Source organism: Sus scrofa, chromosome 15 (genome assembly GCF_000003025.6).
Source record: "Sus scrofa isolate TJ Tabasco breed Duroc chromosome 15, Sscrofa11.1, whole genome shotgun sequence".
Taxonomy (NCBI): domain Eukaryota; kingdom Metazoa; phylum Chordata; class Mammalia; order Artiodactyla; family Suidae; genus Sus; species Sus scrofa.
In genome coordinates this window covers 140,264,677-140,280,422 of record NC_010457.5, presented here as the reverse complement: position 1 = coordinate 140,280,422, position 15,746 = coordinate 140,264,677, and the positions used below count along the sequence as shown (strand labels likewise).

Below are 15,746 nucleotides of genomic sequence, written 5' to 3'. Positions count from 1 at the left end.
CAGCCGGTGGAGTTCCCTTCATGGCTCAGCAGGTTATGAACTTGACCAGCACCCGCGAGGATGCAGGTTCCATCCCTGCATCCATTTGGTGCTGCCGTGAGCTGTGGTGGAGGCTGGCGGCTGCAGCTCTGACTCGACCCTTGGCTTGGGAACCTCCATATGCCTCAGGTGCGGCCTTAAAAAAAAGAAAAACGTTAGCAGGGGCGTGTGAGGAACAGCAGTGCACCTTCATGTCAGGGATGCGTCCTGCCTGCCGGGAGAAGCCACCCCAGACTCTACCTGGCCCTTCCTCCTGTGGGGACCCTCGCTCCATAGGTCAGTGTGGGGATCCTGGCAGCTGTCAGTTCTATTTCAAGGCCACGTTCAGACACTGGGAAGATAACCAGAGGGCCTGTGGACCCGCTCAGACAAGTGTACCCCGTCTTTACCTTGTTGCCGTGGGCCCTCACTCTGAGAGCAGGACAGGGGCGTCCTGGAGCTCTGGGAACGAGCACAGGTCTGAACCGAAGATGCCGGTTGCCGCCCACCCCAAAGCAAAGAGCTGGTTTCCTTCTCCCGGGCTGTCACCCCGACAAAAGGCTGCAGCACTACCGGAGCAGCCCTGCAGGACTTGGGTCTGTGACCTGGGCTTCATCTGGAAGGTGGGTGTTGGGGTGCTCTTACCCTCTGACCATGTTGGCTTTCTGGCCCTTACATTTTTTTCGGCCACACCCATGGCATGTGGAAGTTACCTGGCCAGGGATGGAATCTGAGTAGCCAGAGACAATGCCGGGTCCTTAACCCGCTGCGCCACAGCAGGAACTCCCACCCCTGTTAAGTCTCCTCAAGGGTATGTGCTGAGAGCTGCTGAGCCCCCAGGGGCCCTGGCTCCCATGCAGGCAGGGGTGGGGGATCCTCCTGTCCCTGAGGAAGCACCCATGCTCTGCAGGCCAGCCCTCTGCATCACTCTGAGCACACACTTTTTTTTTTTTTTTGGCTTTTTAGGGCTGTACCCGCGGCATGTTGAAGTTCCTAGGCTAGGGGTCGAATCGGAGCTGCAGCCACCAGCCTACACCACAGCCACAGCAGCATGGGATCTGAGCCACATCTGCGACCTACGCCACAGCGGACGGCAACACTGGATCCTTCACCCGCTGAGCGAGGCCAGGGATTGAACCTGTGTCCTCGTGGATGCCAGTCAGATTCATTAACCACTGAGCCACGACGAGAAGCCCTCTGAGCACACATCTTCCTCGTGAGCCCGACAGCACACTCGGCTGAGGCCCAGAGCTCTCCACTGAGCAGGGCGAGGCCCCCGGCAGTGACACCGCCCCTCCAGTCCCCTGCCGTTGCCGTCGAAATTCAGCACAGGGCGCGCTTCTTGCTGAAGTTTCAGCATTTCCTGAAATGATGCATCCCCAAATGTTTGTTCCAAAAAAATACTTTATTCATTAAACAATATATCCATATTCTATAACATGATCCAAAAATACAGATATACATCTTTACATCATTTAATAAAAAGATTTACAGTAGCATCTTTCCTTTACAAAGAGGACATCGATAATAACTCCTGGAAAATAAAATGTAACATTCACGTTAAAGCTGCATCATCTTTTGGGATGAAGTGTGGTAAGGTGAACACAAGAAAGAAATTTCACAGAACTCCCTTCTGAATGAGGACATTTTTCTGAGACTCCCCGTTTTAGAATTCCTCCCAGCACAGGAATGAACACCGACCGGCATTCGCGGAAACTGAGGGCAGCCTTGCACCCTCAACGCCCAGCCCTGCAACGGGGCCCGGCTGTGGCCACGTGGGAAGCTGCTCTTGGGGAGCGTTATTGCTTGAAACAGTCCCTGCCGACGGCTGCCAGTGACAGTCAGCAGACAGCACTGACACACAGCTGGCCACCGTCCCCATGCAGCCCTGCAACCCGCCACCTCTGCTGCCCACGGCTGTGTCCCCCACTTGCTGCTCCAGGCAGACAGGAGGCCACCTGCTCACATGGTCATGGCAGTACCAGTTTTACGTTGCCTGCACGGCGGGTGCAGTCACATGAGCCTCAGCGCCTGTATCCTGGCCATGAGCTGCACTAGCTCTGCCTGAGTTGAATGAGCTGTTTTCATTAGGGCAGCGCGAGGTCTCCAGGGGGGGAAGTAGGGGTCACCCGCCTGAGGGCTGGCCGCTCTGCCTCGGCCAGGACGCCCTTCCCTCACAGCCAAGCCCAGGCCCCCGGCAGCAGCAGAGCCAGAGCAGCCCAGCTGGCCCGTAGGGTCTGGCCTGATCACCCCAGGAGGAAGGCAGCCAGGCCTTGAGCCACCCCCGCCACCCCCATGTCCTCCAAGTGGCACGGCACCAGGCGCCAGGGAGGTTCGGTCGTGCTCCAAACAGCGCTCCAGGGACTCAGCCTATCTGCTCGGGTTTTCCGTTTTCTCCAAAGCTACATGAGCATTATTTTGGTTGATATTATTGTAACCAGCAAAAGTAAACACTAGAAACACATAAGCACAGAAAGTTCAAAAAAAAAAAAAAGACAAGACCCACCGTGGGGTGTTTAGGCATGGTGAGCAGCAGGCTGACACCATCGAAGTCCAACCAGAAGCGCGAGAGAGATCGGTCACCCTTCCTGGGAAGTGACCAAGGCCTCAGGAAACCAGGTGACAATCAGAAAGCACAGCCACCAGCCCAGGCCCACAAACACCATCGTTTTCTGTGATAACAGCGAGTGGGAAGTGTTCAGAGACGAAGTGCAAAAACCAAATGAGCTTTTCAAGGAACAGCACAGGCTCCCTGTACTTACCTGTCTTCTCCGCAGAAACTGGTCAAAGAGTGAAGGACAACATTTTTCCACAGTTTATTCCCCACAAGCTTTAAATACCTGTGGTAACAACAAGCTAGGTTTCTAAATACAAAGGCCCCTGGGTCCGGGCCGAGGTGGAGCCCGAGGCTGCGGCCAGCACTCGCTCAGAGGCGGCCCCTTCTCTGGGGCAGGAAGGAATCGGTTCCGGAGCGCTGTCTGCCCGGGAAGCCACCAGCCCCACCGCGCAGCCCGCGACAGGGGGCCACGCACGCTGCACTGACCCTGGAGCCGGGCCGTGGCCTCACGGTCCTTCCTGCCCGACCGCCTCCACGGCGACACGAGGCAACAGGCGGAGTGGCGGCCGTGGCAGGTGCGCCTCTTCCTGGCTGGGCACTTCCCGTCTGACCCGCACACCTCCGGCTGGAAGCCCTTCCTCCCGCGGAGGCCTCTGGCCGCTGCTGACCCACGCCAGAGGGTCTCGGTCACACTCTCTGAACCGCGACACACGGATGACAGTGCACCAAACGCGCGCCGTCTCCCCGCGACGCCCCAGACGGCTCCAAGCCAGCCTGCGAAAGCTGACCAAAGACATAGTGCGCTCCGGGTGCCCAGCTTCATTCCAGAACTTCACAAATCACAGCACGGAACCGTCGTCCCCTCGGCTCTAAGAAGCTGACCGCCTCCCAGGAACCTGGACTGGCTTCTACACAGACACTGTCCTCACGCTGTCACGACGACGACGCATCTTCACAGTAAGAACGTCAGCAGCCCCCGGAGAAGGAGAACGGCGGCCACCTCACTGGCCCTGGTCGCAGGGACCGACAGCCTGTGGGCTGATGGAGAACCATGTGCTCCAGAAAGTCAACCCCTCACAGAGGGAACCGGGGGTCCAGATGGAAAGGCAGTGTGGCCGACCCTTCCCGGGCTCCGCACACCCGCGCTCTCCACGGCAGATGTGCCCAGGGGCCGGGCCCCGGGGGAGCAGCCCCTGGAAACACAGGCAGCCAAGGCCAGGCTCACACCTCCAGCAAGGGCGACGGCCGCGTCACACCCCCACGGGGCCCCTGGCGCTGGCGCTGGCGCTGTACAGAGTCACAAGGAAAAGTCACTGTGGCAAGTCCCCATGAGATCACACCTCTGTGCAAACAGGGCTCAGGTGACTGTTTCAGGAAACATCCAGAATGACAACTGGCCATTGGGTTATTAAAGATCGTTCAGAACAAGGTAGTTTTAAAATGAAGATAAAATATTGCAACAAGAACTGCAGAAACGTGGGCGCTGGCCCCAGCCCAGGCGTCGGCCTCGCCCTTACTTCTTCTTCCTCCTCTCCTGGACGCACCGTGGGCAGAACCTGCAACAGGAGAGGTGCAGTGAGGGCCCTGCACTTGGGAGGCCCAGGCCCTGTGCCTGGCATCTCCCAGCACGGCTGGATGCTGGCGACACGGCGCCAGACAAGAGACCCACAGGGCATGTGTCTCCCACCAGGGAAACCCATGTGGCTGCTCCATCTGGCACATCTGCCCTGAACTCGGTGGAGGAGACACAGATCAACGAGCAGGTGTCCTCTCGGTCAGGGTCACTGGCCCTCCCTGTGTGATGACAGGGCCACCGAGACCAAAATGGAGGTGACCCACCCCGCTGGCGCACCCCAAGCAGGCAGGCGCAGACCCTGGCACTGCCCCAGGATAAGCCAGGCTGAGCGGCCCTGGAAACTGCATGATGAACAGGCACTCCCTGACGACCCCGGCGAGCAGGTTCCAGAGCCTGAGACTCGGCCCAGAGACACAAGGGAGACGGCTGACGTGCACGCGACGCAGCTGCCAGGCCCCAGGCCACCATTCACCAGCATCAATCCAGGCCCCCAAGCAGGCACATCCTTGCCAGGCTGCAGAGGAGCGACACTGGCCAGTGAGCGCCCACACTCTGGGCTCTGCCATCTCCGTGGGAGCACCGCGGACCCGGGGATGGGCAACAAGGGTAGGTCACCCAGGTTCCCAGGCTCTGCCTGTCCCGCCCTTTCCCCGGACACGGGGGATGACCCTCGCCTGCAGAGCCCCTCCCCCCGGAAGTCCCGCAAACGGCTCCCGCTGCCCTCCCAGCCTCCTGCACCTCGCCCCCCAGTCACCCACTGAAGACTGTGCCTCAGGGGCTGCTCCCGCCCTCTGCACACGCAACGCGGGAAACCGGGCGCCACACACAGAGACAAGGAGGGCAGCGGTCCAGGCTGTCACTCAGCACAGGTCGACAAAGGGTCCTGTCCCTGGGGACTGGCCAGCTTTACTGAAGTGACAGCCACCACTGAGGGGAACACGGAAAACGGCAGCCCCGCTGCGGACCAGGACCAGCGGCAGGGGAGCTGGCACTCGTACTGACCATTTTCCCTTGGGCTTCGTGGTCAGGTCCACGCAGGCAAAGTGAAACCACTCGATGGGACACTGCAAGGCAAGGCGGCGCCATCAGCACCCCGCGTGCCCGCCCTCCCATCAGCACCCCGCGTGCCCGCCCTCCCACCCATGCGAGCCCCTGCCCGGGGCCTGACACGCACGTCCGGGTTGTCGCAGCCGATCATCTCCCCGTAGGACACCTGGTGGCACAGGCAGTAGGTGGGCTCGTTTGGGTCCACAGGCATATCCAGCACGTCGGACGGGTGCACAGACAGCACAGTGTCACTGAACTCAGACCTGCAGGGGGACAACAGCTGTGAGCAGGGGCACAAGTTCCCAAGAGCGCCAGACAAAGACACACCAGGAAGGCGCTCAGCACCCGGCACTGGCCAGTCCCTGGGGACAGGACCCATGCCCGACCCCCACCCACCGGACCTGCTCCAAGCCTGTCCCAGGAGGCACGTGTCACCTCCTACCAGTGGACACTCAGCAATACCCGAGACCCACAGGCCCATCCAGAGAGTCCAGGGGCAGAGACGGCCCTGCCGCCACCAGCTGACCCTGCAGGTCCTCTCTCAAGATCAGCCAGCGTGTCCCTACAGCACCTTCACCTTCACCCCAACCCGCAGAAGCCACTGGCTCCCTCCTCCCTCATGGACTCTAACCTCAGGAGCCCAGCACCTGCCCAGCCCAGGGCGGCAGCCAGTCCCCCTCGTCCCTGCAGCTCCCCTCTGGTCCCCACCCAGCAGCCCAGCCAGAACCCCGCACCATCTACGCCTCCGCCAAATCGCTGCTCGGCCCTGCAGCGTCCATCCGTGTGAAGGGAGGGGGCCGGGGGATCGACGCACATGTTTCACTGCTTTCGATAAACATCAGAGCTGCAGACCTGCACAGATGCTGCAGACCAGTGTAGACAGCGTATTCCCACTGGTACAGAAAGGACACCCTCCCCCTCAAGCCAGGAGACAGGCGCATATGCAAACACGCGTGCTAAGTGAACACCGAGAGTCCCACGGGGACAGGGACACGGCAAGGGGAGCCGAGTCGGGCGGCGGGCGGGTGGCGGGCGGGTGAAAGGGAGAAAACCTGTTCCCCAGAAACGCTCTGTGCCTCTGTGACCTGCGTCCTGGCCGCCACTGTCCCCTGACACGAGTACGAACTGCCCCCACCCCCCCAGGAGGTCCCCGGGGTCGGGGCAAGTCTCTCCCTCTGTGGGGACTCTGCTCCCCGCCTCTGGGGACGGGACCATCTCGTCGTCTGTGCTTCAGGCAGGCCTCCAGGCGGCACACTGTCACCATCCCGGGCTCTGTGTCTCACCCGCCTGCGCTCACCCTGGGGGACACTGTGGACCCTCGCAGGAGCCACGCACCCTCTTCCGAGGGCCTCCCGCCCTTCCGCGCAGCCCCATCCTGGCTGTCGTGTGAGCTCTACTCTCGCACCGGGAGCGCCATGAAAAGGACAAGGGAGAACAGAAAAAAATGGAACAACTGGCTAAAAAATTCCAAATCTGATGCAAACTATAAACTAACAGTTCCCAGAAGCTTGATGAGCTCCAAACAGAAAAGAAACCCATACCAGAACACATCATAATTAAATTCCAAAAATCAAGTTGTAGGAGTTCCCATTGTGGCCCAGTGGGTTAGGAAACAACTAGTATCCATGAGGACACAGGATCAATCCCTGGCCTCACTCAGTGGGTTAAGGATCCTGCGTTGCCCTGAGCCATGGCGCAGGTCGCAGATGTGGCTCAGATCCCTCGTTGCTATGGCTGTGGTGGAGGCCGGCAGCTGCAGCTCTGACTCGACCCCTAACCTGGGAACTTCCATATGCTGCAGGTGCAGCCCTAAAAATAAAAAGACAAAAAAAAAACCCCACTTTTTCTCATAGTTTAAAATGTGTCTAAAGTAAGCAATGGCTTATACCTAAAATAATAATAATATATTCTGAGGCTTATGTCATATGAAGACGTAAAATTTTTGATAACAGCACAAAAGCCAGAAGACAGAAAACAAAAGAAAATCTACGTAGACTCTTACATTAAACATGAAATCATATAATACTGTTTGAAATTCACTGCGGAAAGTTAATGAAACTGGTGTACACACTAGAATAGTCCTTAAAATGGAATATACTGGAAAAACACGGTTAATCCAAAAGAAGACGGAAAAAGAACAGATGGGACCAAGAGACAACTAACAGCAAGACAGAAAATTTAAATCCACCCGTAACATTAATTACTTCAAATCTGAATAATCTAAACATTGCAATGAAAAGGCAGACATTGTCAAACTCGATAAAAAAACAAGACTCAACTATGTGCTGCTTTCAAGAAACTCACTCTAAAACACAAAAACACAAATATGTGAAAGTAACAGAAAACAAAAGGGAAAATCAACATACCTTGTAAAACTCACCATAAGACACTCAGAATGGCTATGGTAACATTAGACCAGACAGACCTCAAAACAAAGAACATTGTGGGGAATAACAAAATAAATAATGATAAAGGAGTCACTTAAAAAAACCCAAAAAACTCTGTATACACCTCCAAATACCAGAGCTTTAAAATATATAAAACAGGAGTTCCCATTGTGGCTCAGCAGAAATGAATCCGACTAGGAACCATGAGGTTGCGGGTTCGATCTCTGGCCTCGCTCACTGGGTTAAGGATCCGGCGTGGCCTGAGCTGTGGCGTAGGTCGCAGACGCAGCTCGGATCTGGTGTTGCTGTGGCTCTGGTGTAGGCAACAGCTCCGATTGGACCCCTAGCCTGGGAACCTCCATATGCTGCAGGTGTGACCCTAAAAAGACAAAAGACAAAACAAAAGTAAAACCAAAACACATCAAAATCTGTGGGATGCAACTAAAACAGTAAGTATTTATATTAGAAAAGGAGGAAGGTACGAAATTCAATGGTCTAAACTACTTCCCCGGTAGAAAGTAAGACTGAAAGAGTCAAGTAAATCCCAGCTAAGTAGCAGGAGGAAGTAATAAACATCTGAGCAGAAATAAACGAAATAGAGGCGTTCACATCGTGGCTCGGCAGAGTGAAAACTCGACACAGCGTCCGTGAAGACGCAGGGTCTACCCTGGCCTCACTCAGCGGGTTAGGATCCAGCCCTGCCGCAAGCTGCAGTGTGAGTCTCAGACGCCGCTCATATCCCCTGTGGCTGTGGCTGTGGGGTAGGCCTGCAGCCACAGCTCCAATTCGACCCCTAGCCCAGGAACCGCCATATGTAGCAGGTGTGGCCATAAACAAAAAATAATAATAAATCATAATAATTTTTAAAAAGAAATAGAAAAAACAATGAATAAAAAATAAAAAGTCAGTTTTCTGAAAAGATCAAGGCAAAACGAGAGAAAGTAAAAATCACCAACATCAGGTCTGAAAGATTGAGCATCAGTCCAGATCCTACATCAGAAAAACAATAATGTCACATTATGAATAACCTGATGTCAAGAAACCTGATGACTTACACAAACTACCAATTCCTTGAAAGACAGAGATTCCCAAAACTGACTCAAGAACAAAGAGAAAGGCTGACTAGCTCCGTAACTTTAAAGCTGATTACAGACTCAACCTGTATACTTAAAATGATAACATTTTATTGTATATGAATTATTCCTTAATAAAGCTAACCTAAATTGAAAATTCTGTTAACTTACGCTTCAGGAACTGGCATATCATATTACTGCAAGATTTGATTTCCAGTACAGCACAAAATTCTTTCAAATGCGTGTGTCTTTTTTCTAATTCCATCTTGTTTCAAAGCACACTTTAAATGTAGCTTTCTCAAGTTGTCTAATTGGTATGGAAGAAAAAACAAGGTTTAAAAAAAACACCAGCAATGGGGTTCCTGCCATGGCGCAGTAGGTTAAGAATCTGACTGCAGTCGCTTGGGTCGCTGAGGAGGCAAGGGTTCGATCCCCAGCCCAGCACAGTGGGTTAAAGGATCCAGCTTGCCACGGCTGCAGCTCAGGTCTCAGCTGTAACTCAGATTCAGTCCCCAGCCCAGCAATGTCCGTGTGCGGCAGGTACAGCCGTTAAAGAAAAACGCAAAACCAAAAAACAAAACTCAAAACAAGACTCAACTACAGTGTCCAGGGGAGCACGTGCTGGGGACAAAACAACAAAGAGAGACGGGAAGTACACACCCTGTCCTCCTGGGTCACGTGCGTCTGGGGCTGAGGAGCAAGCGAAGATGCTGGCGAGGCCCAGGGAAGGGCCCCGGGCCAGCGGTCACTGCCCAGGAGCCAGTCACGAAGACGCGCCTCTTACAGACATTCTTAAACTACACGCTTGTTTTCTGTCACCTCCTGCGTCCGTGTATTACTTTATAACACAAAGGTGCTGTCTGAGGTTTTTTTAAGATAAAAGTTCAAAGGCCAGGTTTAAGAACTAAAATTCTCCCTTGCTTTATCAAGAACTAACTCTCCTGAGCATTCCCGTAACTGTCAGAATCACCCCCGCAGAGGTCGCATGGCGTGTGCTGTCATCTCCTCTGCTGTCTACTCATCACGCCTACGAAGCAAAAAGGCTGTAACACCTCGGGGACAGGAGCTAATAAGTGGGAGAGTGTTTTAAATGAAACATTCTGAAGTTCAAGTTAAATGACATATGCATTTAATAATTGCAGTCACACAATTTAATAGTGAATCTATCTGAAATACGTATTCATATATGAAACCATCAACTGAAACATAGGCAGCTGGAAAGCAGCTTGGCTTGAATGGCACCAAACATCATTGTGTCGCTCAAGAGGCAGGGCAAACAATGGTTAAAAGAACAGGTTCTGGAATCAGACCACCTGGTGCAAACCCAGCCCTCACGCACCAGCTCTAAGCTTGAACTGGGCTCACCACTTAGAACAACAGTGCTCCCTCAGGCTGCTGTGAGGACCAACCGACCTGACACAGCTAAAGCAGGAGCCGCAGCACACCTGGCACAGGTAAAAGCACCAGGAGCCGCAGCACACCTGGCACAGGTAAAAGCACCAGGAGCCGCAGCACACCTGGCACAGGTAAAAGCACCAGGAGCCGCAGCACACCTGGCACAGGTAAAAGCACCAGGAGCCGCAGCACACCTGGCACAGGAAAAGCACCAGAGGCCGCAGCACACCTGGCACAGGTAAAGCAGGAGCTGCGGCACACCTGGCACAGCTAAAGCAGAAGCTGTGGCGCACCTGGCACAAGTAAAGCACCCCCTCAGCCTCACAGTCACTGCCTTTCCAGATCCTGAGTCGGTGCCACTGGTGTTCTTTGGGGGAAAGAGGAAAAAAGTGCCTCTCACCCTCCTTTATGCTTCTTCTTCTTTGGGGTGTCTTCTTCTGAGGTCCTCCTGCCACGGCCCCGGGAGCCCCTCTTTTCTTTCTGACCTCGACCTTCTGAAACAACAAAGACCCCAGCTTTGTTCACAGAACTCACTGAAGCAGGACAAGATTTACCCAAATATGACATTTACCGTAATGTTCCTAATACACTTAGACAAAATTCTTCAGGACGCCATAGTTAACAACAACAAAATAAAGAAAAACTATGACTTGCTTTTTAGGCCCCGTCCTCCGGAGCTTTCAAAGTCGCTGCCCTCCATCTTGTCCTTCAGGTCCGCCTCGAAGCGAGCCAGGTCCGCGTCCAGCCTTCGGATGTGTTTATCCACCTACACAGAAGGATGCTCACACATTGCAGTCAAGCGAGAGGCGACGCGCCTCGGGACCCGCAAGGGCCCGAGTCCACCAGCAGCCCCGCCCGCCTGTGACTGAGGGTAGACTCACGAAGCTCCGCCGGAACAAGGCCCTCTCCTTCAGCGCTGATGCAAGGGGCTCTGTCCCCCGCACACCTGACACACCAGAGAGCCAATCCTACTCAGCCGAGGGCCGGGAAGGCAGGCCACAGGGGAACGACGCGGGGAAGTGCAACGGAATCGGGGCGAGGACCTTTGCTGCTGAACCCAAACTTAAAATGGGAAGAACACATAGGTTCCTCCGCAGAAAACGACTCTGAAGCTTCTGGTACAGGGTGGAGCCCGCGGGCGAAGGAGGACGCAGCCCGGTGCCCATGCGCACGGGACCACGCCGCGGCAGCAACGGTCCTTCGACGTCCCGAGGGACTGCACCGCCGCGGCAGCCACAGCCCGCAGGAGAGACCACAGCTCTCCAGCCTGGAGAGGACCGCCGTCTCAGGGCACGGTGACCTCGTGACAGCAGGGGAAGCCCAGCTCCTGGAAACGCTGCTACCGGCTCAAGCACGCAGGGACACCGCTGTAAGCGCCCCGCGCCCTGCAGGGCCCTCCTCGAATGCCGCGGGACGAGGGCTTTGAGAATCCTGTCTGCGAGGACCCGTCGTGGCTCAGCGGTTAATGAATCCGACTAGGAACCATGACGTTGCGGATTCGATCCCTGACCTCACTCGGTGGGTTAAGGATCCGGCGTTGCCTGAGCTGTGGTGTAAGTCGCAGACGCGGCTTGGATCTGGCGTGGCTGTGGCTGTGGTGTAAGCCAGTGGCTACAGTTCCGACTAGACCCCTAGCCTGGGAACCTCCATATGCCGCGGATGCAGCCCTAGAAAGAAAAAAAACAAAAACAAAAACAAAGAATCCTGTCTGTCTCACTGGCGCTGCCCTACAGCCTCGCGCATATCTCTGGACAATGGCTCTGTGCCGCCCTGTGAGCCCTGGGCAACGCTGACTTGAGCAGGAACAGGACGGAACTTTCCCTACCGCTGACAAAGGCAAAGCATTCAGCATGGACGTAAATGAACGGCTTCTGCAACCCAGTCAACAAGCAGAAGGGGCACAGAAGACCGGAGGGCAGCCGCGGCCCGGGGGGCACCCCTCCCTCGGACACTCCCTCCAGAAGCGCTGACCGGCTGCCCGCTGCGAGGAGGGGACGGAGCCGAGGGGGGGAGGGGCGGCAGAGGCCGGGCGGCCGGGCTCACCATCTCGTAGGTCTGCATGGCCAGCTGCACCTTGTCGTCGCTGTACTCCTTGCACTTGCTGTAGGCGCTCTGGATCTTCTGCAGGTGCTCCACGCGCTGGTCGGGCGAGAGGGTCTTCACCGTGGCAATGTACTCGGCAGCCAGGATGTCGATCTCGGCTTTCTTATCTGAGAGAGACGGTTCCGAGCTCGTCCTCGTGCCTGGAGGCCGGCCCGTGCTCACCGGACCGGCAGCCGATACAGCCCGACCAGAGCGAGTTCCAGCAAAGGAGCGGCCACTGCGGGGCGGTGGGCACAGCCCTCCCAGACACCACGACCACGTGCCCGGGACGGTCCTGGCGCGTGACGCCTGCCCCACCCGTGAGCCGGTGTCCTGTGCACAGGCGTGTACCCTGAAGGCTGAGTCCCGGACAGCCCGGGGCACACACTCCCAACTGCAGAAAACAGGAGACGACCCAAAGGAGATAAATGAGCCATGGTCCAGTCACACCACCGGACACTGCCCAGCCACAAAAGGACCAAGCAAGGGTCAACCCCACAAGAGGTGACGCTGAGAGAGAAAAGCAAGACGCAAAGGAACACACGCAGGATGACGCTGTTGACGCTGAGGGTGGGAACAGACACAACTCAACCGTTTGGTTAACAGGTGAAGAAACGTGCTGCAGGTGAAAACACAGGGCACGGCAAAAAAAAAGAAAAAAAAAGATATGACATAAAAGTGCACAAAAACGCAAAAGACCAAGTTTGACTTTTTTGGTTTGGGTTTTGGTTTTTTTGCTTTTTTAAGGCTGCACCCGCGGCATGTGGAGGTTCCCAGGCTAGGGGTCTAATCGGAGCTGTAGCCGCCGACCTACACCACAGCCACAGCAATGCCAGACCCGAGCCGCATCTGCGATCTCCACCATAGCTCACAGCAACACCCGATCCTTAACCCACTGAGGGAGGCCAGGAATCAAAACTGCATCCTCATGGATGCTAGTCAGGTTCACTAACCACTGAGCCACGAGAGGAACTCCCTAAGTTTGATTTTAAAGAATCATGGTGTGCCCACTGCGGCGCAGCAGAAACGAATCCAATCTATCGATGAGGATGCGGGTTTGATCCCTGGCCTTGCTCGGGGATCTGGCTTTGCGGTGAGCTGGGGTGTAGGCCAGCAACTGCAGCTCCAATTCAACCCCTAGTCTGGGAACTTCCATATGCTGTGGGTGTGGCCCTTAAAGAAAAGCAAAGAAAAGAGAATCAGCAGTCTCCCTGAGACACCACCCAGGGCACGGGCCTGGACAGCAGCCCCACACCAGGTCCCCTGCAGGACTGGTGCCATCCCAGGATCCTGGTGCTCCAGTCCCCAGGGTATCAGGGCCCAGCTCTGGCTGTGCTGAGAGGCCCGAACCCACCTTCCGTCCTCTGGTCCAGCTCTCGCATCAGCTGGAAGTTCCTCTGAAGTTCACAGGGAAGGTTCTCGATACCTGAAACACAAAGACAGGATTAAGATATCCTTTTTGAGCGACTTGTGCCAAACTCTGAACATGCTGGTAAGAGGCTGACACGCTCCAGAGGCTGTCAGAAGCTCGAGAAGGTAGAGGTGAAAGCAGAAACGAGGTGCAAGCAGAGGCAGGAAGATGCCGTGGGATTCTTCCACTCCAAGGCCCAGGTCACCCCTCCCCGGCAGACACCTCTTCCCAGGGAACATGTCCCAAACCCGGAGGCCCCCCCATCTCCCTCCACTTGACTCTGAACTCCAGGGCATCGGGGGCCGGCCAGTGCTGCACGTGGGACTTTATGAGGATGGAGCCACATGGAGCTACCAAGCCCCTGAAACGGGCAAGTATGCAGAGGGACTCAAGTTCTCCTCTTACTCAGGGTTATTTAAAATTAAACAGACGGCAACGGACAGCATAGGTGGAGGGCCCTGCCCCGCTGCTCTCACACCTGCACGCAGCCCTCTCAGTCCAGCCTCGGCCCCGCCGCAGCTGATCACTTTAGGAGCTACATCTGCTCCAAGCCCCACTCCCAGCCCACCCAGGGAGCAGCACAGATGCCATCCTGGCCTCCAGGCCCACCACGCCCTCGAGTGGACCCCCTGCTATCCTAGTGCGGCTGCCAGAACAGTGCCACCCCTGCACTGTCATGATCTCCTGGGCTCCTTCATGGCCTGGAAACTTCTATTTGCCCCACTCAATAGTGAGTTTCAGGAAAAGGAAGAATCATGTCTGCCTTCCTGGAACACAGCCGGCGCTCAAGGTCCCAAGCCTTCACACAGGAGCCCCACACAGGACAGAACTCAAGTCCCTCAGTCCCTCCACAGGGGCCCACCAGGCAGGCTCCAGGCCAGAGAAGGGCAAGCCGCAGTGCCACCCAGCAGACACCTAGGGCGGGCCCCCTAATGACACTGCTGGGGAAACCTCTCCCTCCACTGTGTTCTCCCACCCAGGACCCTGTGCTCACGGGGGGCCAGGTGAGCAGAATAAACGGCCAGGACTGAGCAACCCCCTGGGAGGGCTGGATCCTCGCCATCTTCCCCAGAGCAGGGGGTCACGCCCTACTCTCAGCAACCTCGGGTGGAGCTCCCAGCCCAGAGTGACTCTGAACACCCAGTGCTCCAGAGCCACCTGACCCAGCCCCCACCCAGGCCAACTCCCAGCCAGAGCCAGGCAGCAGTGTTTAAAGCTAGGGTCTCCACTCTCCAGTGCTCAACTGTGACAAGCTACTAAGCCTCTGCAGGCAACACCACCCCCTCTGTGAAAAGCGTGAACAACCACCTGCTCAGGAGTCCTCCAGAGATGGCTATGGCTCAGTGGTGATGACCACTGCCCTGAACACCCTACCCAGCCCTGGAAGCTGCGCCCCCAAACCCCCTGCACAAAGACAGGTGCCCTGGGGGACCCTCCACATCAGTATGCCTAGTAGATGCACAAACTGGGACTCGAAAGCAATTCCCAGGTCACAGCACAAGTAGGCAAGGAATCCAGGCCCTCCAAGCTCGCCAGGCCCTGGGACCCCCAAACCCGGCCCAGAGTCCAAGAGGACTGGGTCTCAACCACCTTGGTGGGCCACCTCGGTGGGGAAGAGCAGGGAACCAGGTAAGGCAAGGCCCCGCTGGGAAGGAGCGAGGCCCGGTGGAGAGGGCGGGGCATACGTCGAAGCGGGCGGTGCCTAGGAGGCGGTGGGCGGTGCCTGGTCGCGGGCGGAGCCTTCGGTGAGTGGGCGTGGTCGGGTCGGGAGGGTAGGGCGGGGCCGCGCTGGCCCCGCCCCGGCCGCGCCGGCCCCTCCCCGCCGTGACGCATCTGGAATTGGCGCGGCCGTGATGGCGGGACCCCGTGCCGCGCCCCCTGCGCGCCCCTCCCCCGTGGCCCCGCCTGCCCCGCGCGCGCCCCCGCTGCCTTTGCCGCCGGGCCGCCCCGCCGCCCCCACGAGCCCCGGGGTCCGTGTGCGGAGCCTGACGCGCGAAGGAGGCGCGGCGGGGGCGCCCCGGCGTGGGTGGCGGGCCTGGGTGGGGCGGGGGACGCTTACTGTCCAGGTAGTGCTCCAAGTACATGGCGGTCGCCATCTTCGTCCGCGGCCGCGCTCTGGGTCTGCGCGGGCGGTGGCGCCGCGGGAGGCGGAGGCGGGGCCGGCGTGGTCACTATTAATGAGCCCAGCGCGCTGATTGGG

General features: G+C 56.9%; 1 protein-coding gene across 2 annotated transcripts; it reads right to left on the bottom strand.

The window, feature by feature from the left end:
* ING5 (inhibitor of growth family member 5) lies at positions 1,403-15,715 on the bottom strand. Of its 2 annotated transcripts, XM_021075112.1 has the most exons (8): positions 15,606-15,712; positions 13,490-13,561; positions 12,097-12,263; positions 10,708-10,819; positions 10,454-10,547; positions 5,326-5,461; positions 5,154-5,215; positions 1,403-4,131 (listed from the first exon to the last, which is right to left on the bottom strand). In XM_021075112.1, the coding sequence occupies exons 1-8, from the start codon at positions 15,640-15,642 to the stop codon at positions 4,089-4,091; spliced, it is 723 nt and encodes a 240-aa protein (XP_020930771.1). In that variant the 5' UTR covers positions 15,643-15,712; the 3' UTR covers positions 1,403-4,088. The 2 variants fall into 2 exon arrangements, with proteins under 2 accessions (XP_020930771.1, XP_020930770.1); XM_021075111.1 differs by having other exon boundaries at positions 1,403-5,215; positions 15,606-15,715.